At 41.3% G+C, this 26,622-nt stretch overlaps 1 protein-coding gene across 1 annotated transcript in view; it reads right to left on the reverse strand.

Moving 5' to 3' along the window:
• The window catches only part of LOC147683687 (phospholipid scramblase 1-like), a 604,007-nt gene that overhangs the window by 490,341 nt on the left and 87,044 nt on the right, over window positions 1–26,622 (reverse strand). The window contains exon 2 of the mRNA XM_086944890.1: window positions 3,638–3,670. Coding sequence (XP_086801016.1) covers window positions 3,638–3,662 — 25 coding nt within the window. The 5' untranslated portion in view covers window positions 3,663–3,670. The remainder of the gene's footprint in view (window positions 1–3,637; window positions 3,671–26,622) is intronic.

The following is a 26,622-nucleotide window of genomic DNA, read 5'->3' on the forward strand; positions in this document are numbered from 1 at the left end:
AGTTGAGGTCTCCCAAAAGGATGTAATCCTCGGAGGGGAGCGCGTGTGGAGTGATGAAGTCCGTGATGTCTTCACTAAATTGTGCGCGGGGTCCTGGTGGCCTGTAAAGGAGGGTGCCTCTGAGTGTGGTCTTGGGGTCGGTGTGGATCTGGAAGTGAAGGTGTTCAGTGTTGGCGAGATTGACGTCTGAGCTGGTTGAGATGCGGAAGGATTTCTTATGGAAAATAGCGATGCCTCCTCCTGTATGGCCGGTACGGTCCTTGCGAATGATCTTATAGCCTTCCGGGATGGCAATGGTGATGTCTGGGGCTGATGTGGCGTCATCCATGTTTCTGTTAGGAAGGCGACGTCCGGAGAAATGGTGTCTAGTAGATTCCAGAGGTCAATGGCGTGCCTGTGGACTGAGCGGGTGTTGAGCAGGATGCATTGTAGGTGGTTGGGGTCGGATATCTGTTGTGTGTTCGTAGATGAGGAGTTGTTCTTGGTGCCGTCGAACTTGCAGGAGTTGCAGGAGAAGGGTCCATGGGTGTGTCCAGGAGCGGCTTGGACGCAGTTGGGGGAACGGCCGGGGTTAAGGGCTAGGAGGGTGGTGGCATCGTAAGTAATGCGGGAGGGGTTGGCATTACGAGGACCAGGGGGTATGGCGCTGGGCGCGGTCCAGGCGCGGACGGGCGTAGACGGGCTTACCTTTGGCGCACCTTCGGCGTGGCCGTAGCGCGTGGACGCTGCGCGTGGAACCATCTGACTAACATGGGTGGTGGAGGGGGCGGAGCGTGGGAGGGGGAGCTGGGAGGCGTGGGCGTAGGGGGAGGGACGGGCTGCAGGCACAACAAAATGGTGTCCAAACAACAACAAGAAGGACAGCACTACGCTATGGGCGCAATCAGGCAGCAATTGACCTCAGGGGGCAGTGCGGGAAGAGCGGACTAGCGGTGGAATACAAGAAAAAATAATAATACTTTAAATCACCACACAAAGCGATGCGGAGCACTACGCCACCGATCGGGAGAGGAGAGGAGCAGCGCTACGCACACAGCCACAATGTAGATGAAATATGCAAAGCAAGCAGGGCGGAGCGCTACGTTACATCTCGAATGCTAAAGCAATTCAGATGAAATATAATGCAATGAGAAGCAGCGCTACGATACCACAGCAGCGCTATGATGTCGGGAGGAAGGCTGGAGCGACCGCTTTCAAAGGAGTCAAGCAAGTCACAGAGAATCCCCAGCTTGGCCGTTCCTAGTGAGTAAGTGCAGTAATACTATAAAGAGTATATGGTCTGGGAGTTGGTTATTATGAACTCCAGAGATCCATAATGCAAGGGTGTCTGCGTGAAGCAGAAGATTGTTTATGTACAGGAAGGTCCCCCTTCCTGCACATAAACAATCTTGAAATGCCATTTTGTCACTTCTATGTGTGCTGCTTAATGCAGCCCACATGAAAATTACAAAATGTCATTTTTTAAGGGTTGTTTATGTATAGAAAGGAAGACCTTCCTGTACATAACAAATCCAACGCATATTGCTTTTTCCATGTGTTGGGCACAAACAGCACACATGGAAAAAGCAAAAACAAGGAGAAATAAAGCATTTCTCCTCGTTTCACCAAGTTAATACCTGGTTTTCCCTGGTCTTAATTTTGGCGCTGCCTCCTATTTACGCTGCTCTTGGAAATAGGGGGCAGCATCAAAATCAATGGGTGTTGCCGTGGAACATCCACCCCAACACCCACTGCCCACCCCTTTCATACTAAACATAGCGTGAAAGGGAGCTTTTTTTTACAAGGCAGCATTAAGCCACGGTAAGTGGTTTAACGCTGCCTTGTAAATAGTGAACAGGTAAAATGTGCCTTCAAGGGATTTATTAAGGTACTTAGTTATATTATTCTCAATCACAATTAGGTGTAAGGTTTATTATTTGCTCACTAATTTATTTATTTTGGCAAATTATTTTCTAACAATACAATTTTTTGTACTTATGAGCTAATAATATAGAAATATATCTCAAAAGAGTATATATCGCAAAACAGGAAATAGCAAGAAACAACAGCAAAAATGCACAGGTGTGTACAAAAGTAATGATATTTATCTTCAGATTTCAAAAAGGGTACTCGCATGAAACAATTACAAGCGAACAAGAAGGGAGCATTCAATTATTTTGAACTTCACTGTTATCTTGCCAGAGCCCTTAAGGGTAGGTTTGGTTGCCCATTATACCTACCTCCCTTGTAAATAAGGCAAAGCCCCAATCACCACTGAAACGTCACAAAAAGGTGACGTTCCTGTGGCGATAGGGCCTTGTACATATGCCCCTCAGTGGTTTGTTTTCCAAGAAGAGAACTGAAGATGCTCAATGCTGCTTCGGTCTCTTCAGACTGCTGTGACTAATGCTGTGAACAGGATTTTTTCCAGAAGAAACCACACAGTATTAAACAAAATTCATAAATCCTAAAAACACAGTTCCATATTTGGGTGCACTCTACACTCTCTAGCTTTAAGAGTTTGATATATATTAGAAGTTAGTACAACACACACCAAGCACAGGGGTTTGAGGCTATATGAAATTGCACCTATCCACTAGTGTCACTCGAATATCTGAGAATTTTAGGTGCTAAGGACAGGAGATCCAGACCCCTAGGTCTCCCTGAGACTAAGAAGTCTCAAACAACACAATTTGACACAATGTCCAGCACTCTATAAACGTATGGAGATGATCTATTTCTTTATCGCATAGTGGCAAATTAAACAATAATTATCAGAGAGCACCATATAATTGCAACATTTCAATCATTCCATCCAAGTAAGTTAGGAGTCTTCAATAGTTGAGTAGTCAGGTCTTTTATTCTGTTCAAAATGTTATCTTCATAAAAACAATGTTGTAGCCAGTGCCTACGCGTTTCGTCCAACCGGACTTCTTCAGGGCAGGTTAGTCACTGTTTTATTGTTGTCTAGTCTGATGCTTCGTCTAAGGAGTTTGTCTCTAAAACTTCTTTCTCAACGTAGTTGTGCAAGTATTAAAGCGAATACCTTGTAAGCAGTGAGTATGTTTTCTTAGTTGGGGGTCCCGTAACTTAGAGAGATATTTTCATGCTTTATTTGATGAAATAGTTTTGCTGAGCCGGGGCGTTGTAGGTCCAACTTGTTGTTGTTAGCTGTAGAGTCGAAGCATCGTGGCATCATAACCGCATTCGTTTTCGGTTATGATGCCACGATGCTTCGACTCTACAGCTAACAACAACAAGTTGGACCTACAACGCCCCGGAGAAAGAAGTTTTAGAGACAAACTCCTTAGACGAAGCATCAGACTAGACAACAATAAAACAGTGACTAACCTGCCCTGAAGAAGTCCGGTTGGACGAAACGCGTAGGCACTGGCTACAACATTGTTTTTATGAAGATAACATTTTGAACAGAATAAAAGACCTGACTACCCAACTATTGAAGACTCCTAACTTACTTGGATGGAATGATTGAAATGTTGCAATTATATGGTGCTCTCTGATAATTATTGTTTAATTTGCCACTATGCGATAAAGAAATAGATCATCTCCATACGTTTATAGAGTGCTGGACATTGTGTCAAATTATATATTAGAAGTTACCAGTAGACATGAACGGTACAAATAATGTCCAACTTACCTTGACTATCCACTGGTAAGCTCATTATTATTCCTGAAAAATAAAAAATATATTGACATATATATTTTTAAAAATATTATTAAAAACAAAGCACTTTTTAAAGCAATTTAAACAATTTATCCTCAGAGGTCTGCTCAGGAAGAGAGAAATTATTGTGCTAGGTATATGTCGGCCGTGGATGCTAATAGCCCCCGATCCTATATGCCATCTAAGTATCTTCTAAGGAACATAGGTTGTTGGGAGAGAAGTTTGATCTTTCGCCTTTGGGCTGGCACCTTAAAATACTTACTTTCTTTTCCTTTGTTTTGCTTTGGGCTTTAACATCAATCTTATTATCATTATTATTATTATATTTAATTTTATACAGCGCGCAGCTACCCAGAGGTTTCCCAGCGCTAAACAGAAGAGCAAATGTCCTGCCTTTGTGGTACTTGGAGTGGTTCTTGCAGTAATCAAACAGTGTCACATTTTTTATTTTTCTGCAACTTTTATAAAAAATACACTAAACAATATCTGATTCCCTATTTTAAAGTAATTACCAACATTGATTATAGAACAGACTATCTGGCAATTCTTAAGTTTGAGAAGGACGATTTGATCCTTCGCATAAGTTCTTTTCTGAGAGTGGCAGTTCACTCACGTGCTTCTATGAGCATTCCGTAACATACTAAAATGTAACCAAGCCTGCTATGTTGTTAGCCGTAAGCACTTATAAATATTTTCATGGTATGGAGTATCAAAAGAAAGGGCCGTTCGCATAACAGACCAGATTTACAGTCTGTACTAAATTGCACTTTATTTTATGCTGCTAAAACTGTTTACATCTGATTGCACTTTATCATAATATGCTGATATTTGTTAAACACTTGATTGTATCTTCTAGCACAATGTTGCTATTTGTCAGGGTCATAAACTCCCCACGTTTTAATGCTATTCTTGACACTGTTGTTTTTCACATTATGCCTTTTTAACATATTTATGCTATTGAAGTCCCCTAATGCAATTTGGAAGTTCTCATCCATTCACTGTTTTTATGTTCTGCTTCTTTTATAATAATCTGTATTGTTGCTGGTATTTTTGACATTTGCTTTTATGGATATTTCATATCCGAATAAAGATTGAATTGATTGATTGATGTATAATTCATTCCCCATATCTAATTAAAAAAGGATAACCATTATGCATCTAAAGAGGCTGCTAAAGTCAGTGTGGCAGAGCCTTGAACCTTGAGTTTGGCAAGAACAGAATTTAATTATGTATGGAATTTTACATCATTGTTTGGCTGCAGATTGTGCTGTTTGCTGAGTGCTATGAAGCACTCCCTTGATCATATTATACACTGAAAACAAATTATATAAAATGATGTTGAAAAGTGTGGATTGTAAATAACAGTGAGAAATTTTAAGATATGACAAATTAGAAATGTACAGTAGAACGGAAATAATGTAAATGTAAATTGATACTTGTATAGCGCACTACTCTCCCGCAAGGGTCTCAAGGCGCTTGTACGAATACCGCTGTGGAACCCATCCTGGCTTTCCCTGTGAGGCGTCCACTCCTGGGCACCCTCAAGGTGGAGGCCAGGCATCATTTGCGTTGTGGGGGCCGTTGTGGAGATTAAGCAAGCTATTGCCCAGAGTTGCAAAGTGGGACTCCATGCTTGGAATAGGCACCGAGGCGAGAATTATCAGGTCCGTGGAATTTTTGAGCCCAAGACCCGCCGAGGCGGGGAATTGAACCCTGGTCCCGGGCTAGACCTCTGCATCAGGGTCTGCTGCTCTAATCATTGAAACCATTAATGAAAAATGAGGGTAACCCAAAAGGATACGGACCTGGGTATAGTGCGATAAGAATAAACAATGGTCCAGAACCTATTTCTTAGTACACTGATTCAATCAGTACTACTGAATGAATCAGTGTACTAAGAAATTGGTTCTTGACCATTGTTTATTCTTATCGCTCTAATCATTGAGCCACACTTCTCCACTGTGAACAGTGTTTGTAATCTGCTGTTTCTCATTCATGAAGCCCAGTGTGAAACACAACCTAGTGGGAGAAGCATTTTAACCATTGTTCCAAGGCAGGAAGACCACAGGTGATCAGTGTGCTTCTCTGCACCAACTACAGGATGTCCATGTGAGGCAACAGGCATGTTATTGGGCTGTCATATTTGTAGGGTTATAAAAGAAAATCAAAACATAACATGCACTTAACATGAAAGGTAAATGAAAAGGCTCCACTGTGACTAACAGTTCATACATTGCAGCGGAATCAATTCCCAGTGCAAGTCATTTTCCCATACAATCGTAACAATCTGTGATCATATAGTCAAGCTTAAGTCCAGTCTCGTGTTTCCAAATGCTCATGGTGTAACACGATAACTCTAGAAGTACAATATTGTACATCAAGAAATTCGGCCTGCCTACAGACATTAAGTTCCTATATGGAGCCGGTTCTGGTGGCTCAGTGGACTAATGCATCCACTACAGGAACCCGTGTTTGACCTCACGGTCACAGGTTCAAATCCCAGCGGGTCCACTCATCCTTTCATCCATATGAGGTCGATAAAATGAGTACCATTGAGTTGGGTAACAATAAACATCTGTTATTCAGCGCCAAGATTCCTCCGAGTGAACGTGCACTTTACAAATACACATGTTATGGTATTTTGGAGATTTCACATTCAGTTTTCATTAGAAACATCTCAACAGTATTCTCTTAAATTATTTTATATGGAACAGAGGAAATGATATACATCTAATTGCTATAAAGAAAACAGAGTTGCATAAACATAATATGGAATTGAGTTGGAACCATCTAACGGGAAGATTCAATAAAGGAAGTGTAACTGATCAGAAGTTCAAAAGCAAATTTCTATTACAGAAGGTAACATTTGATCAAACTCTTTTTTTCAGATCAGCAACCTTATTAAAGGGGCATATATTCTGAATTTAAGCTGGCTGTTCAATATCTTCAGTCCTTCTTTTTTCCCAATTAGTTTTTATAATTTGCATTGAGGCTCAGGTTGTGTTGCAGGGTTCGTCCTCATCTAGAATTATTTTCAAAATAAACTGCTTGGTGTGGGACATTCAATGTAGTTGAAGTGCTTTGTCAGTGCTTGTGGCAATAAAGAGATTCTGAAACCGCTATTGTATTGTAAAAGATTGTAATTGCATGTATTTAGCACTTACTAAACCCAATAAGGCATTGAAGCACTTTATGCCAGATGCTGTTACGGAATCCAAGGTTAGTAGTTAATCCAGTGGGGATTGTTGGTAATTGAAATCAGTTGTGGACTCTCAATGCATGTCTGTCTCTGATCACTTGTCTGTGGTGGGTGACATCTGGGCATTTGTATTCCCCCTAGACAGCCACACAATGGAAGCTTAGGTGTGACTTGATGGGCCATCCTGGAAGGATGGAGAGGAGAAGTTGGACTCAGCCTCATTCACACCTAAATAGGCTGTGTTTTGTTCCCACACAAAGAGCTGCATACCCCCCTGTGGTGAGTATGGAGCCAAGGCAGGAAGGTCTCGACCTCTGGGCACTTCAAAGGCTTGTCCTTGAAGTCTCTCCCACTTCAAAGGCCCAACTGGGTATGCATACTGGACCTCCGACAACACCACTTCTGTTCACTTCTCGACCTGTGACTACTCTGCCTAGAAGAACTGTTGCGCTCCTGCAGGACTGCCACTCGACTGGACTGATGCTTGCTGGACTCCTTCCTTGCTGTGTTGCCTTGTTGCCTACAGCTCTCTCTAGCCTGGATGAAAAGGACTGGACCTGCATCACTAGAACCCAGAGTTCCTACAAAGGATAGCTGGAAATCCTTCTGATCATAAGTCTCAGAGACTTAAAAGACTTCCAACAATCCTGCTCCCACACCTAGACTCTGCCATTTTTGAGTCTGCCCTGCCATGTGGTGCCACCCCAGTCCAGGACCCTTGAAAGTGGGCCTATGTTTTTTGCTCCAGCAGAATCGACACATCCTCTGCTGCAGGAGCAGAATAAACCTGTCACTGCTGTTGTCAGGCATAGAATGGGTACATTGCCTTCAGTACTGCCCCTGCACCACTTTTTTCCGGCATAAGATCCTCGGCCCCTGCCAACACCAGCCTTGACAACTACAACATAGATCTGTATCACAGCCTCTGTGCTCATCAAAACTGGCTCATTGCCGCAATTGCATAATGCATCTTCAACACTGGTCTTCGCATAGCACCTGGACCCTCAACGTTCATGCAGTAGGAACCTGCAATCTAGCCCAGCTGCATCTGTGAACCAATACATCACTGCTGCTGCATGGAGAAAATCGATGCATCAATTCAACTACTTGGTTCAGAAATGACACAAAGCTCCCCAATCAGGAACAAAGATACTTTAGTTCAGTGCCTCCAACTGGATCCCTATAGCCAGACCATGCTCCATCAAGGTCCGCCTGAACTTTTGACTTTGCCCGGGTCCAGCACAGCCAGATATCCCCAGTTGGCGCTATGTGCTTCCAAGTGCTATTTCACAGTTTAACCTTTAACAATTCATAAATTAAGTTCTACTTATTGGATGTTAGTAGGTTTGGTTTTGGTCTTGTTTTATTTACTGAATGTTGTTATATTTTTCAGATTTTGTGTGGTATCTTTTTCTGTGGTACTTTCACATTTTTACTGTTTGAAATGTTGCACAAATACTTTACACACTGGCTCTAAGTTAAGCCTGATTGTTTTGTGCCAAGCTATCAGAGGGTGATTGAAAGTTAATTTAGGGTTTGTCTGACATTTACCCTGACTAGGATTGTGGTTGCTATTTCAATGAGATTCATACTTCAGTTAACCAACAATGCAATTTGTAACACCCTCTGAGGATACAGAACCGTAGAAAAAAAAATTATCCGCTTGCGAGATAGTACTAAATTTGGTACTTCTTAGAGGCCCTAGAATCAGGCAATCAATTTTTACACTGCTTGGCTACTGCTAGACCACTGCTTCAACCAGAACAGCTGATGAGCATTTGTTGGAAGTGTAAACTGATGGCTGACATATATATAGGAAAATACCGGGAGCTTTAGGCTGTGCTTGAATGAAACAGTGCCCGCATGGGCAAAGAAATGTTAGCGAATATACGGGGAAAATAATGCCGACATTTAATTTGAACAGTGAAAAGGAGAAGCTTTAAATGATGGAGTGGATGTCTTCTGATATGCACCCTTAAAGGTGACCTCACAGTATTGATTTACAACAGAAAAAGTCTAAATAAGGTCCTCAGCTGGTAGTGGTAGCAAATAAAGAGGGAAGTCTGAGCTATTTGGGTGTCCCCCAGGCATAGAAGTGGATCTTTCTAAGCAGCTAAAATTAGTAAGGCTGTCTGCCAGAGCTTTTGATATGAATTAAATGTATCCATTGACAACGTTTTTCAGTTTAGCATTAAGGTACTAACACAAGCAGACACAGGCAGATAAATATGCCTGAATTATTTTTGTCTTGCCTCTAGAGAGATTGCCTGTTTCCTGTGACATTGTGCTGTTCTTTTTTATTTTCCAGGGCCTTCAAGTTGCTCACACTATCAAAAACACAGCATAAACAGTCTGTTTGCATTTCTGAATGTTTGTGCATAATAACAAGGCCTATTGAATTTGCTAGAGCTAGTCTTGTTTATTTGTATAGTGGGAGTGTAATTCACAGCATAAGTTTGACTTAGGCATGTTCCTTTGGCCTGGGTAGGTATGATTATCACAGTCTCTTTAACACATACAAAGTATAGCCCTTTGTAGTTAATGTAATATATTAATACTGCTAAAATTAAATGCTCAGGTGACACTGCTTCTATATATACATGATAAAAGCAATATTGTAGTCGGTCCTGCCAGCCATTACATTATTGCCCAATCTCTGAAATGTTGTCAGAGTATTTCTGTGACTAAAAGGCAATTTTTAGGCGAAAGGTGGGAAATTGGCTCCCCCAAAAAAGATCTGTAATAGGAGGATCACAATCAGAAATGTGTGTGGTATCACTGCTTCTTTCAATAAGAGGTCCTTATGAGTTTACAGATAATCCCACTGTCACTGAACCTTTCTAAAGTAATCATTGGAGTAAATACTCAAGATGTCTCACCTTTACAATGAGCTCATCAGTTTTAAGAATTGCTTTTTTCTTAGAGACATCTATTAGAAGTTAGAGTGCATGCAGAAATAAAATTCCTGCTCTAATATGGATTTAGAATTATTGGGTTACTCAGTAGTCTAGTGGGTTATTTAATTACACCCTCAACTGCAATCCTTTAGTCTCAGATGTGAATGCAGATCCACAAATGTCAAGATCACTCTGTTTCGAGCCTCACTCTCAAGTAGCTTTCAGTGTCTAGTCCATTCTTGGTAGCAATGTTGCAAACATTATCATTGCTTACTCTTCTGTCCAATGATCAGAGCAGAGGCATGTTCACAGACCATGAAACATCTTTCCATACCCCATGCTCAAATTGGCTGCTATTAGTCACTGGATACTCTTGGCTCTCTTGGCTTACTACCCTTTATCATAGAATCAGTGCTTAATTTGTAAACAAATAGAATAAAAGTAACCAGGGCCTTCACCAGGAGGCTACAGCAGCCAGAACCATCCATTGCGCCTGCCAGCACCCCCAGTGATAGAACCAACACACACTACTAACAATCACACCCTAAAAGTATGACAAATCAGACTATTCCAGGCCCCCAAATCTGTAAGAATGGCTTGGGGAGCAGGTATGAGTCATTGTTAATCTATATTGAATCAATAAACAACGCTTACTATATTCATCTCTAATTTACACGAACAGCGCCACCATGTTGTACACCTAAGAGGGTGTGCATAACATTAACACTTTACTGAACCAGCCTGTGTCCAAGTGGGCAATGACCTGAGAGGGTGTACATAACATGTACACTCTTCGCATGTCACTTATCATAAGTTCCAGGGTTGACAATTAAGTGTTGCTGCTGAGCACCATAAACCAAATGATCACTGCATAGAAAACACCATAATCTTATAACTCTTCTTGGTAGCTTGTTGACTGGGACTAGCTATAAACTTTACTATACTGAATCACTATAACCAAGCATAGGTAATTGACTTCTGGAAGGTTTTGTTCAGCTCGCTTTTAATTAGTATATAAGTGACTAACTACTATAGTATCGAAGCATTGTGGCTTTTAACATATGAAGACAAGATCATCTCCTATACAATGACTTCTGCTTGGTGAAAGAGACATTGTGAATTGTAAATCTGTATGCATAGTCTATTGTATACTTCTTCTCCCTGTTCTGATTGATGATTTACATTCTACCAATCATTTAGGATTTGTAAGTGGCTCTCTTACAACTGATAGAATCTTGGTTCAAAAATCACGGGATGTCTCACTCTACATGCCCCAAAGCTATGCTTAAGGACTACTGTATAAATGTTATGATGAATCTAACGAGACACAAATGGTCTTCTCTATGACTACTCAGGTACGGACGAAGGCAAGAGGTAAGAGATTCTGGTACATCAAAGTTATATGTCCCCACAGGTTAATATATCATTCAAACACAATTCTAGCACAAAGGTAGATTAATGAGGCTGTACTCAAGTAGTTTTTGTAAAAAGTGTATACAATTTTTTATTAATATCACATACAATTTGGTTTGGTAGTACTTTAAAAACATAGATGAGCACACATCTCAATTCAATACACAATTTATAAAATGCAAAATATAATACATAAAACAAGAATCAGAAAAATGTTGATGCGGCGTTTCAGCTTTTTTTTTTTATAAAACACCTTCTTCAGGACAGATTCTAGATTAAAAAAAACACGGAATTACCAAACATTGATAATCATAGTGTTGTCTCTGTATACACATTCTTGCACATTTCTTCGTTACCTATACAGCAACTAAGTTCACATATCCTCATACTTTTTTTTATATCTATACACAATTGATGTGGTTAACCTTATTTTTAATCTTTTTTAGTCTGTTACCTTTCTCTTAGTCCTAGTTCTTTCAGTCTATGTCTATGTAGACTGACCCTTATTCTATTGTAGTAGTCAAAGAGAACCCAAAGTGTCACATACCTTCGAAATTAAAGGTTAAAAACATTTGTCTTGAACTCAATGGTATATTGAAGTTCGTTCTGCTACAGGGTCCCTTCAATCTTGTGGGTCTGTTGGCTATCAGTGCTTCTTATGGAGATAATTAGAAAAGCACAACTTGCCAAAGCCCACTTTTTGCTTTAAAGGAAGCCAATCATTTATGAGCAATAGGACAAACACAATTTCTCTATATTTGACCTGGTATATTTATTTATACCCATCAATTTCAGCATTTCTTATTATTTTATACTTTTTTAGTCAGAGAAGAACAAAATATACATTCACCTATTCACAATAAATCTGTACAAAACTATCTACAAAACACTTCATATATACAATTCATTTATACAATTAGCAAACATTCTACATGTAACACAAAAAACATGCAAAAAAATTGATTCAGAATGCTATTCAACAAAATGATCAAATCAATGCTCATGCAGAAAAGGAAAAGAAGAGACAAAGTCAGGAAAAAAGAGGGGGGAGGAGTAATAGCTTATTGTTTTGAAACATTTAGTGTTACAAATAACTCCCTCCAATTTGCCAACGCATTTCTAGTCCAAAGAACTGAATTTCTGGACTGTCATCAGGGCTCTGTCACTTGTCTGTCAAATTTTAATCCTGCCACACTTGGTGTTCTCCAGGACATGAGACTTCTAGACTGTTTTCTTATCAGTAAAAGATAGAAGGACCGACTTTTTTCATCAAGATATAAATTTCCTCAACGGTTTAAATTTTAATTGCAGCTGTTGATCGATTTTAGAGTCCACTTTATGAGATGTAATCTTCGTCAAAGCGGTACGTTTAGCGCTAATCCTGGTTTTGTTGTTTGGTTCGGGGCGTCTGCCGCGCAGCGCGCGCCGCGCTTAGTGCTTGCACGTTCCACTTTCCTGGTCCTCCGCTGCCGATTATCTGGTTCACAACCGCTTTTGAGACGACTTCCCTCAATTTTGATGAGCATAATGGAGCATATGGAGATAATGGCAACTGACTAAGAGGTAAGAAGGAAAAACAGTATATTGTATACATTACTTATGTATGACCTTCCTAACTTACAAATGGGGATCTTTGTATTACCTTAAGTGATAGTGAGTGTGGCGATACACACTGTCCAGGGGAGCCACCCATATGTAAGGAAATACTGCTTAATGGTATTTCTGTAGAAAAATTATGTTGGTTGAAGTTATCGGATGGTCTTACTGTTTTAGTTTGGTGTGCATCTAGTGGTGGGATACGGAACTTACCATTCTTCATTAAGCGGATCACTGCAACGACAGACCTTCTTTTGCTGCGTACACTGGCACATAAGGACTCGGGGTTGTCCTCCCGTCTTTATGAAGTTTCACTCTCACTTCTGTAAGAAAATTTAGTATAGTATTACCTCCCTGTATTATGAGGATGGCTAATGTTTTTTTTTGGTTATTCGAGCGTCTTTATTAGGGTCATTGGCAGAATTGCTACACTGTGGTAGTCCCTTCTATTGAGTGCAATTAGTCTAGTGTGTTCTTTTCTTGGCTGTTAGTTTTCAATGTGTTTTAGCCCTTTTTATTGGCTATATCTCTTTACCAGCTCATTGCCCATTAGTGGATCGAACATTACGTCTCTTAAATACTCGCGGTAATGCGTGTTTAATTTGGGGAATTCATATTTATTTTAGACATTTAATTGTTGCCCCCACGATACTTCTTTTAATGTCTTATCGTCTATACTGGGAGGCTGATTGTGGCCTTGTGTTATGACCATCCTTTCGTATTGGGCATTCAAAGTGGACAATGGAGTTAGATCTCCTCTCAGGATATTTATAATCAGAGGAGAGGTCTATTCTCGAAAACCGGCGATCTATTGCCGTCACTAATATTATTCTATATCCAGTGAATATATGTTAGTTGTTTACTCCGATTTCTATTTCCAGTTAGTGATAACTTTAGCTTCCATAGTCTATACGCTATGCGAAAGGTACTTCTTTTACCTTACCTTGACAAAGTAATCCGGCCTCCCTGCTCCTTTCTAAGGCAACGTCGCCAAGTTCGTCTTCTTCTGGTCAAAGAGACGAATAGCCTTGCAGTCGGACTCTGCTGCTTTTATGCTAGCCGCGCTCTGATTGGAATGTGATTCCAGCTCTATGATTGGTCGATGAGTAACCAATCCGAGCTATGTTGCCATGGCAACCTGGACGCATATCGCTGAGAAAGTAGCTGCCAATTGCGGTGTGTTTACCGCTCTCTGATAGGTCTGTTGGAGTATAATTACAGCTCTGCGATTGGTCAGTTAGTAACCAATCTGCGCTCTGTTGCCCTGGCTACCTGGACGCATAATACTGAGTGAGTTAATGTCAGTTGCGGGATATTTACCACTCTATGATTGGTCCGTTGTTAACCAATCTGATACCTGTTACTCTGGTAACCTAAACGCATCCCACCTAATGTTATTGTAGCTTCTGGGGCAGGTCTTAAAAAGACGGTCCTCCACTGGTTCTCTTCCTTTCTCCACAACTGCTCACAAAGAATAAAAATGTAAAACTTTGAGTCCAAGCTCCTCCCTGTCAACAGGGATGTTCCACAAGGAGCAGTGCTCTCCCGTCAGCTTTTAAACATTTACATTGAACCACTCCACTCAGGAAATCCAACATCCCTTATGACCTGTATGCGGATGACACACAACTCTATCTGGAAACCACCTCCATTGACGACATCCAGAGACTCGACGCCACGCTCAGAGAGGTACAATACAGGCTCTCAAACAATCACCTGAAACTCAATCAAGAGAAAACGGAAATACTCCTCATCTCAGCCAAGGACAAAACCCCACAAATTGCAGAATGGCTCAAAGTTATTGATGCCCTCAATGGTAACCTCATCCTGGCGGATTCGGTAAAATCTCTAGGTATCACCTTAGGCCCGAAACCGGACATGAAAAAAAATATCACAAGATCCGCAAAAAGTGCCTTCCTTAGTTTGAAATTACTGTAGAAAATAAAACCCTTCCTCCCGCCCAAGGACCTTCAACAAGCCACCCAAGCACTGGTGCTCTCCAGAATTGACTATGGGATAGCAGCCCTGACTGGGACGGCAAAATCCCACCTCGCCCCCCTGAAAACAACCTTTAATGCAGCTGCCAGAATGGTCACTGGAACTAAGAAATGTAATCACATCTCCCCTACACTCAGAGAACTCAAATGGCTCCCAATTGAGTTGAAAGCCAGCTTCAGAACAGCCTGCCTCACCCACAAAGCCCTGCACACTGGCATACCGGAATGCCTGGCTGCCAAACTCAAAAGCGCCGGCCATTTCAGGAACCTCAGGAGCTCCAACACTCTGCTACTCATCCCGCTGAAAACTCGCAAGCAAAAAACTGCAGCAAAATCATTTGCCGTAAAGGCCCCCAAAATCTTGAACTCCAACCCACATCATAACAATCCCCTCATTTCCAAAATTAAAAAATCTGGTCAAAATCCTTATCTTCGATCGCTCTTGAATGAACCAATAGGAGCCAAGGATGCACCCTAGCCAGCTCTCTATCTAACTTTAATTTTTGACCAGTGACACTGATTCGGATCAAGAAAACTTTTTAGACACTCGTCCTCTGTGAAGAAAGAAACTTTTTGCAGGCCCGTCTTGTTTGACCTGCACTCTCCATGCCCCTCTGTGGAACTACGCCTTTGTTCGCCCTCTACCCGGCTCGATACCCAGGTTTTACAAAACTCTGCACTGCCTATTTGCACATAATTTACTTGAAGTAAAACACTATGATACCCTCGGGTCCAGCTAGCGCTACATAAAACTCCTAAAATAAATAAATGAATACATTCAATCAGATTGGGAGGAGACAAAATGGCATTTGAGAGAGGTGAAGCTCACCTACATGCCTATTTCTTTTTGGAAATGTTCACAACACTTCATCATCATCATCAAATCACTTTATTTGAACAAATACAAATTGATCATAGAAGTACAAGCATCTTTAAAATCATCATCTTACAAAATGTAATAAATAAAATGTATCAGTTAAAAAGTCAGTAAAAGCAGAGTAAGATTTGTCATATAATCCTAGCTATTGTTGTGGTCTCCTATATTTTAGGGACAGGCACTAGAAGGACGCTACACAAAAGCAGACAAAATGATCAGGCAAGATTTGTAAAATAAAACAGGTCTGGACAATACTGTCCAAATTTGTATTTATGCATAACTGGGAAGATTTGATTGGGGAGACACACCATCGCAAAGACATGGTGGCAACGTTTAAGAAGAAGATTATCCCATTGGGTAACCCAACATACAAAGAATGAGGTTTAATCAAAACCTTAATAATACAAATCTATGATGATGATGATTTGTCACATATGAATAGAATGCAACTGACCCCTTGAGAACGACCGGCCCCTATATGTAGGATATCACCATATATGTATTACTATTGGTTTTGTATCTCTCTTTGGTCATTAAGGTTAAAAGTTACTTTTAATAGATTTTGTGTGATATTTAAGTATTCCGCTGGCTTTTCAACAAGGGATAGGGGACAAAGAAGTTAGGATGCTCTTGACGTAAGAGATCCATGTGATCCTAAATGCATGGTCCAAAACGAGGTATTCTTTAACAAATTGTTGTGTGATATCGAGATATTTCCTTCTCCACATAGAGTGCCATAAGAGTATTGGTGCTAAACGTATCTGATCAGATGTATAAGGGATATCTAATTTGAGATGGCAGATGAAGTTAGAATAGCTTCTAGGGATGGCTACTATTTGTTTCCAAAAGGTTTCTCCTATAATGTGAAGGGAGGCAGTTTCGCTGTACCCTCATACCCCAGCCACATTGGTAGCTACGGAGGTAGATTTGGCTGTGTAGTCTTTTTTAATGACATCCAATGGTTTGGAGCCTAGTTTTTTAACAAAGGAATATAGGGCAATGATACTTTTTTCCAGATGTAAACCCCTATTGGACACCCTATGAGACCATGTTGCCAAACTGTCAAATGTGACTCTTAAGTATGAGAATATATCTATCTGTGCCATCTTCCAACCTGCTAAATAAAGGGATGATTTTATCTTTGTCCTGTCACTAAAGTAAAGGATTTTTTCTCATTGACTTGTAGGTCTACATTTTTCATGAGCATCACATACTCCTCTATGAGTGTCTGGTGTGTCATGCCACGTCTCCCCTCTATTTAAACATGCCACATCTCCCCTCTATTTACAAAATCTAGCTCACCTTTACGTCCCTTTGCGCACTCTCCGGTCTTCCACACTAGCTAAATTCCAAGTCCTTAAGACCAGACTTTCCCGCATGGGAGGGCACTCCTTCTCATATGTGGGTCCTGTCTTGTTCCGCAAATCTCTGAAGACCTGGCTCTTTGGCCAATAGTTCTCTCCCGTCTCTTTGCTGCTGCCTCACGGCACCGGGAAACCTTTTTTGGGTAGCTGTTGTGCTGACACATACATTTTATTAAATAAAATTGTAAAAAATGCAAGTACGAACAAATAGCACTGCATCAACAGCATAGAGGCGTATGGGAATACAAACCTGATTCATCTTTGGAAAGTCCAGAGTAAGATCTAACAGGGGTGCATCCACACCATTGGTATAAATGGAAAAAAGAAATGGAGTGAGAACACAACCCTGTCTTACCTTCTATTGATGTCAAACCACCTAGTGTACTCTCCGTTTCCCATTGCGGACACATACCAAAGCCTTTGAATATAGCTGTCCATTAAAAATAATGATTGTCTCATCAATGCCATCACGGGCATATCTCGCCATAGTTGATGATGTGCAACACTATCAAATGCTGCACAACAGTCCATAAAAGCCAGATAGGCTTTGCCTTTTTTGGCTTGGGTGTATTTAGCTATAAACAGGCTCAGATTAAGTCACTTATCCAGTGTTCCTTTACCCTTTTTAAAGCCATATTAGACAGGAATCAAGATTTAGTTTTGAGAGGTCCATTACTCTAATCTATTAAGTAAAACTGGACCCATGTATTTGGCAGGGCTATCTAATAGGGAAATGGGTTTATAGTTTTTTGGCTCTGATTCATCACCTTTTTTTGTAAATGGGGATTATAATAGACTTTGACCAGGAATCCGGTGGGCCCACATTGGCAATAATATTAAAAACATTGGTCAATACTGACCCCCAAAGGTCCTGTTGCTCCAAAGATAAATATTTTGAGACACCATCTGGACAGGGGGCCTTATTGCTAGTACACTGCAGCAAAGCTTCTCTGACTTCAACACAGCTGTTTTTTTGGGAAAGTTTCAAAACACTTATCTTTTCTCACCTCTTGTAAATGCATGCCGGTGACAGAGATATTACTAAATATATCTTAATCTGTAACTTATAAGTTTACAACCATGGAAATAACAATCATGAATTGAGTGCTTTTTAAAAATTATTAGAAGTGCCCATGGGCACCATAGTGGAGATGGGCAGTGTCGACAAGGATTCAAAAAGACTTTGGGTACGACTCCTTCAGTTTGTTGTTCATAAGAAAATATATCAAAGTTATATATTTTCACATGCGTACCTCTCTTTAAATGTATTGTTGGACCTCTTTATCCCTATTTTAAAGGGTTTAGAAAATGTCTCATGATATAACATGTCTCTTCAGTCTACCACAATGCATGTGCTCTGACCCTTCAAAACGTGTTGAATTGCTATCACCTAATTGTGATATTTAACTTTCTTATCTGTCCATAGTATATGGTTTCCTAATTCCATCTATGGCAAGGAAGGTTAAATGTCACATATGAACTACAGCACTACAGTGCATTCTACTAGTGTGACATGCCAAACATGACTCCTGACCTGCCACAACAGCCTGTCGGCTGCAGTTTCAAACTGCCACCTGCCTATCAAATTAAACACTTTTTAATAAGTGAAAAACCTTCCCTTTAATTATTTAGAAGTCACGCTATGTATGACTCATAGCCCACAAGACAGGGTGCATGGTATTTAAAAAATGAAATGAAAAAATATAAAGTTAACATATCCCTACAGTTACAAGAAGCCAAAGCTTTTTTCGCTCTAGCAAAGCTAGCAGTACCATAGAGAAACCCAGGGATGCACCATTACAGTTAATACTGCTATCTAAAGTTAGGAAACTCCTAGAAATATCATTGTTGGACTCTGTAGTATTTATTAAAAGTACAATTCACTGGTTAAATTGAAACTTTAATAAACATAAAGCTGAAGGTACTTTCAAAAAGCTACATTTTCCCTGTTTAAATCCTCTGGAGGAATGTCTACTTGGCCTTCATGCACCTCAGCTCAGGATTCGATAATATGAATTGCTTGAAGCTATGGTATATCATGGTAGGCATGGGGTGACCCTAATTCTGTCTGCTTTCTTAGGCAATTTAATAACAAGTAACTGTAAGTGCAAGGCATGGCATAAACAGTGAGCTACAAGACCCTTCAAACTAGTGATGGGAGATCAGCAAGGTTGTGTTTTGCTGCTGTTTTTGTACTTGCTTCACATTAAAGAATATAAGGGACACCTATAAATTTGGAACATGGATTTGCCACTTGTAGGCACCCTCCTAATTCCTGAGTCGCTCTGTGCGGACTGCATGGTGCTGATAGCTAGATCTCCATTTGCGCTACAGAGTTTATTTGATGAATTATCTGCCTTCATATTGTGCTGAAAGCAATTGGTGAACCAACTAAAGATCCTTATTACAAGTATGACCCAAAGTCCTATATGGTTTCAATCCTCCCCTAACTGGGGGTTTATATGATGATATGTGTACTTGGAACCCACTAGGATGTGTCAAAACAGCAGATTCTGGGAGACGTGTGGAAGCAGTGATGGAGATACTACCTACCAAATTTAGAAATTACCACCAAGCTGGCAGTCATTTCTAAAGCATTGGCAGGAAGCTCTGTCACAGCAGTTCCTGTCAATGCTTTTTTACATTTTGGTCCAGGGCTCTGTCAACATGACAGGGCCATGCACCAAACTCTTATTTTCAAAAAGAAAATCGAGAAGCTTTATTTTCTTTTTGGAAATTAAAAAGATCATGTGACCCTTGACATAGAAGTCATCTTTCATTGCTAGGTGGTATTTTGTGCTTTTTACTGTCCCATACCACCAGGTTTTGTCTAGTAGTGATGAACATTAAAAAATGATATATGTCCATCTATCCTCATTGGGCCAACCTATGGATAGACTACATATTAATCAGGCGGGTGGAGCACTATGTTGGTGGGGAGGGAACAGTGTCGCTGTTGCAACGGCGTTTCCCACGTCATCATATAAATGATCCCAAAGTTTGAATGTAGAAATCTTCTCTGGGCCAAGGGGTTAAAATATCCAACTGTGTATGAGGCTTGAATGGGTCTGAAATTTTAATTTCTCCAACTCCAGGCTTTTCTTGCCAAAGGCCAGCAGCTTCACTGGGACCTCATCTAATGCATATTCAACATCATGTAGCCCTCTTTGAAAAAATCTGCTGCTTGTACCGCTGAAGCTCAGCCGGCTATTAGGAGGTGGTAGTGGAAAGCTTTGTGCCGCTTTTGTTGCTGGGTGCTGATATTGTAGCTATGGTGCAATTCGGCCCCCGGGAACAAAAACGGCCCCCAGGGGACTAAAATTGGCCCCCACACTGGCGGTACACCAGGGAAACCCCCAGTGCACGCTATGGCTAGTTCAGCCCTGTGAGGATATTTGTGAGAAAGGTAGGTGCTTTCGTGGGTCTCTTGAGTGTCAAAGATCATCCTCACCCTCTTGTTTTGTCTGATCAATTTTGCAGAAAATGCAGTTTCTGTGTTTCAGAATTCAAATCTCATAAACCTTAACTAGCAGGGGTTTTTCATAAAATTTACATTTTCTAAGATTGCCTCCATTACAACATTGAAATCAGGACAGCTGTTACCAAGGATCTCATTATAGATGACATATGGGAAGCACTGGCTGCATATAACTGCTTCCTCTGACATATATTTAAGATAAAATGAAGAGCCAAGGTGAACATACACAATTACATTTGCTGATCTTTCACTGCAAAGGAATGTTTCCTTGGATGTCAACATGGGGTTTATTCTTTAATCTTTCTCAGCTCAAGGGAGCTCTGTCAGAGTATGCAGTTCTTAAGTTAAGCTTTGAATTCCCATATACCTATTATTTCTTACAGACTCTACCCATGCAGAACATTGCTCACAGAACAGGATAGGGTGATGAATATTGGCCTTCTGAGTTTAAAGAATCCGGACATGCTTTGGAACTTTAGGATTGTGCCATTCACCGGAATGTAAGTGACCATTCCAATTTTGTAAGAAAAGGGATCTTTGTGCGTAATCACCTACAAATGTATGGATTGATGCTGCTAGTTTTTCAACTCTGTGCTGCACTGGGATCCACTCACGAGGCTCCAATGCCTGTGCTCTGACCACCTTAAACCATAAGCAATGGGCTAATACCTGATTGGTATTGTTAGACATGTCAGCCTTAGGGTGGTCTCCCCTAACTTTTTGCTCTCTCGCCTCTCCATTTGGACTATATATTTTTGTTGGATTTAGGACTCTGGACACTTTACCACTGCTAATTAGTGCTAAGGTGTGGGTGTTCTCCCATAAAACATGGTTGCATTGGTAAACATGTCTCAGTTCTCTGCCCTTGCAGTGAGGCCTATCACTTCCATGGGCCAGCATTGGGGATTCCCATATATTCATTTAGGGGGTAATTCCTGATCAGGAAGGAGTAGCTGTTTCACGTTTAGCATGGTTGGAATGGTAGTGAGAAATCTTCGTCATTGGTGTATTTGGTTTTACCATTACTGTTCCGGAAATGACACTTTTAGAAAGTGGACATTTCTCTGTCCTTTACTCAGCTCTGTGTACCTGCTGCCTGATCCCAATCCACGTCTGGCCAGGGTAGCAGCTCCACATTGGCAAACTCCCTAGACTTCCCTAATCGCTGGAGGACTGCCTCCATCTTAATACTGACTGTCTTCTTGGGTTGAGAGGGAGAAGTGGTGATTCGCACTTACATCTGAATAGGGTATTTTCTAGTAGTGCAAATAGCTAGAAGGCAGGTCAGGAAAGGAAGGAAACCCAACAGAACTTCAAAAACGCGTCAAGAAGCATCTGCTCCTTCTAGTAGATGGGTGCAGGGTATAAAAACAGGGCTCTGACTCAACATATTTTAACACTTTTTGACCAAGAAGAAACTCTGCTGGAGTAAAGCCTACTGCACCAGAATGATTAGCACTTTGCTTAGTCTAACTGTTCCCAGGAACTGCTACCCTTCTGAGCTGCCTTTCTGCCTGCTGATCTTTGCCCTGCCAGGAAGGATTGAAGGACATCCCCAGAGTAAACATAGGGCTTGCCCCCTGTTCTTGCCAGAGGTCTCAGGAGCACAAAAGACCTCTCTCCACTGCAAGATCTGTCTCCTAATAGTGTGCGGGGACCGGGATCCATTATCACCAGCCCTGTGTTCTGACGACTTCGCATCCAGCGCGTGCAGAGCGCATTAGGACTGCAAACTCAACTGTGCCCCAGTGCGTGCTAACAAATCCTGAAGGGATCCTCTGCAGTGCTTCTCAGTCAGTGGTTGGAATCAGACCTCACGAGGCACATTCGAGTTGGCATATTATCCTGCATCGTCCAGAGCCACAGCTTTGCATTAGCACCACACTATTGAACTTCCTTGGTTGGACATTAAACTATAAATAACAGGTGGACCACCTTTTGCTGCGACCCTCGCAGCGGAGACAACCTGGTTGCCCTTTCTGAGGGGAGTGTACCTTCTTGGGACTCTGTGACTGTCCCAACAGCTGATCACTGTGCTACCAGCAGGTAATAGACCCACACTCTTGTTGTAACCATTCCAGATCAAACCTGCAGTGGTACCTTTCATGAATGATGAGATATTACCCTAAAGTCCCTAAGACAGGCCACCCTAGATTTGTGACACTGCTCGATTCTGTAGTACATGGATATCTCTTGAAGCACTGATCGGACTCATCACCAATTCATTTGATCTAATATTGCTTTGGCTAAAACTAGTTATTAAATTACCACAAGTTGATCTATTGAGTGGATCTGTATAATTTTGAAAAGACTCTGCCTATAAGGGTGATATATATTTGTCTGTACAGCCTTTTGTCGCTTTTTCATTGTGTTGCTGGGAGTGTATGTTATACAAATCTTTAAACGTTGTCTCTTGTGATAAGCCCCCCTGCTCTACATCAGCTACCAAAGTGTGGGTACAGGGCCCCTGTGGGTGTTTTGGACCTAACCCTGAATAGAGTGGTGGTGCCTGCTTGGACAAGGGTGCATACCCCTGCTAATCAGAGTCCCTATTTCTACTTTGCATATTTAACTTACTTATAAGTCTCTACTATATGAGATTCTGGGCATCCAGGGCTAGTAAGTTAAATATAACCAATAACTGCAGCACTTATTGTGCCACCACTGCAGTGACAAAGTGAAAACATGGCTCTCGGTCTACCATTGCAGCATAGTTGAGCAGCTTTTAGGCTCCCAACTCAATATGGTCAAATAACCCCTTTGCCAAGTCCAAACCTTTCTCTTTAATATTTTGAAGTCGCTCCTTAGGCAGGCCCCATTAGCCCATAAGACAATATGCTTGATAATACAAAGGAGAATATGTAAAATCCATTGTTTACATGTCCTTACAATAAAAAATGTCAATTGTCTTTTTCACTGTACTAAGGCTGGTATCCACTTTGGCTTATATAGGCTTTTACAATCCCAGCCACTAAACGCTATCTTCCATTCGAGACCGCTGAATGTAGTACTTTAAGATATAAATTCAAGAGTTATATTAAACGTGACTAATTGCTGAAGTCAGATTTAAAGTAACTTTTAATACAAAGGTGAATTTAGAAAGGAGCCACTTTCTTTCCCCAAATTTCCAATAGATGTTTCTAGTTTCTAAGTGCAAAGGTAAAATCATGACTGGGACCAATCCGGGACCAGCATCTGACCCCAAATTGTACCGCAGTGTACCTTAAACGTTGACTTTGCCCCAGACCCTTGTGTTGAAGCCTCATAGACAACCACTCAGAGTGAAAATCTGTGATTTTCAAGCTTTTTAAAACTTTTTGAAGTGAAAAGTAGGGATTTATAAAAACCCTGATAAAAAAATCATAACCCTGGTTCCCTTCATCAGATGTTTTTCTTTCTTTGGTATATATCTAAAGAGCAAAATACATCTTATTTTTATAAAATGGGAGGGGATTTTATTGTGTCATGTTTATTACGTATTTAATATTTGCATACTCATAAACGCTTCACACTTGTTTTCCCATGAGTTAAACTTGACTGGTCTATGCCACACCTACCTAGGACTGAGCTACGATTGTTTAAAGACACCTAACTGGACCTAATACAGGAAAGTGACATTATTACTTGGTGACTGGATCCACAAAGACCTAGATGCTGCCTCAAGTTTTTGCACTGAGTTCAAGGTGTCACTAGATTACCTGTAAGTACGGGTAAACACACTGACCAATGGATTTTACATTTTGAAGTGATGAATCATTACATCCACTAGTTTTGTATGTTCACTATCTGTTTTCTTCTTTTTTGTTGGTCCTGAAGAAAGCCATTATACTTCTACGGAGGGTATAAGGCTGAAACATGTCAAACCCCACTGTCTAAGACAGATTGAATAAACCCCTGTCATATTGTTTCATTTTAATCCTAACCTCTGAACGCCCCATTAAAGTTTGTTGTAGCGCTCCTCAACGTTAGTTTGAGCTCACCTATACTTCTTCTTCTTGCTCCCTATACCACACCCTGCTCATGCATAGGTGTTAGTGTGCCTCTTTTCTCACAAATAAATCCCTGAGCTCCTCCCCGTTAGAGAGGAGGTTGTAGCCTTTATTACAACTAGGTTTTAAATGCAAAGAGGTCTCCCTATGATGAAGCATGCTACCTTTGGGTGGGTGAGGGAACAGTCCTGTGAAAGGAATACTCCAGCACTCTCTCTAGTATGAGGCCCCGGGGCCTATCTGGTGCTTTCAAGTTGTGACAAAGGGGAGTTGACCTCAGCAGGACTTTAAACCTCCTCAGGCTCTTTTTTGTGTTATCTCAACACACCCTAACTCATACTCCACTTCCTCACACCCTTTTATTGTTTCTAGCATTATGTAGCCTCAATTGTCATAGCAAAATTTTCAGGACTAACTTTTGAGGTTAGTGTTAAAGGTTTATGCAGTAATAAAGCAAAGGTCATGGCATAGGATTTCACATTGAATGCGTGGTGAAGGAGTATTCAACCGGTGGTGCTATGGGTCAATGTAATATCTCAGTATATAACTTGATATAGGGATTCAAAATGTATGACAAAGGGGGATAATTTCTGTGGAAGCTGCAATGAGACATTCCCAGAAGGTGGCAGAGCATCTGCGATGACAGAGGATGCTAAGAGAGGCTTTCTACTGTGAATTATTTTCTCGTTGATTGTAGTCTACCAGCTGAGTGTCATATTCCTCTAATCAAATGTCTCAGTAGAGATAAGGCTGTGAGTTACATAGTGGGAAGAGTATGCACATTTGTCTGCTTGATGTTTTCTTGTGGTTTGGTTTTCTCAGCTATGTTTCCAAGAAACCTCTTTTTTGTTTTGGAATTCAATTCAATCAGGATTTGTAAAGAGCAGCAAATAACCAGTGTCTCTTCAGCAGGGGTGGAGTAATTCCTACATAGAGGGTATTCCTGTAGTCCAGCGCCCTGGTGACAAGGGCCTGCATTGCAGTCCTTCTTGTGCTGACTGGGAATCACCTGAAAATCTTGATTGGCATGCATAGGATATGGAAGCAGGTAGGTCAGACTGTATTTACCTGTTTCTTCATAGATAACTTACTGCCCAAGATGATGCTGAGGTTGTGGTCATGGTGTGACAGGCGGGGATGGATTGAGTTCAGCAGGTGACAATGAGTCATTCTATGGCAAATATTGTTCTCAAAGATGAGGACTTCTGTCTTCTCTGTGTTGAGCTGCAGACAGTTGCCCCAGGGTCAAGACTGATTTGCATATGGCTGGATTCAAACTGGAATGTCATGGTGAGCAAAAACGATGGATTTAGGCCCAGATCTCTGTACTGGGGTGAATGTATGATATTGTTCTGCATTCTGTCCATCAATTGTTGTTTTTGCATTTGCCACCCTGAGTGAGACGGGTATGCCCAGACGTGAGTCCCGTGCTCTTCATGCCACTGGAATCAAGCTATCCTGGCTGATGAGGGCTTGAAAGCCCCAAACGATCCTAGGATACTTGTTTCCAGTCCAAGGAGGACCTGGCTTGGCAGTTCGAGCTAGACTGTTCCCATGTGGCACAGGGTCAAGACTGATTTGCATATGGCTGGGTTCAAACTGGAATGGCATGGTGAGCAAAAAACGATGGATTTATGCCCAGATCTCTGTACTGGGGTTAATGTATGACATTGTTCTGCATTCTGTCCATCAACTGTTTTTTTTGCATTCGTCACCCCGAGTGGGACGGGTAAGCTCAAACGTGAGTCCCGTGCTCTCCATTCCACTGGAATCAAGCTATCCTGGCTGATGAGGCCTGAAAGCCCGAAACCGGTCCTAGGATGCTTGTTTCCAGTCCAGTGAGGATCTGGCTTGGCAGTTCGGGCTGGACTGTTCCCATGGGGCACAGGGTCAAGACTGATTTGCATATGGCTGGGTTCAAACTGGAATGGTATGGTGAGCAAAAAAACGATGGATTTAGGCTCAGATCTCTGCACTGGGGTGAATGTATGACATTGTTCTGCATTCTGTTTATCAATTGTTGTTTTTGCATTTGACAGTTGCCCTTCATCCAGTCTGCGATATTCATCATACGTCAGTGGAAGATGGTTCTGGTGGTGGAGAGACCTTCTGATACCGAGAGGATGAGCTGGGTGTCAATGGCATAGG

This window comes from Lissotriton vulgaris, chromosome 11 (assembly GCF_964263255.1).
Source record: "Lissotriton vulgaris chromosome 11, aLisVul1.2, whole genome shotgun sequence".
Taxonomy (NCBI): domain Eukaryota; kingdom Metazoa; phylum Chordata; class Amphibia; order Caudata; family Salamandridae; genus Lissotriton; species Lissotriton vulgaris.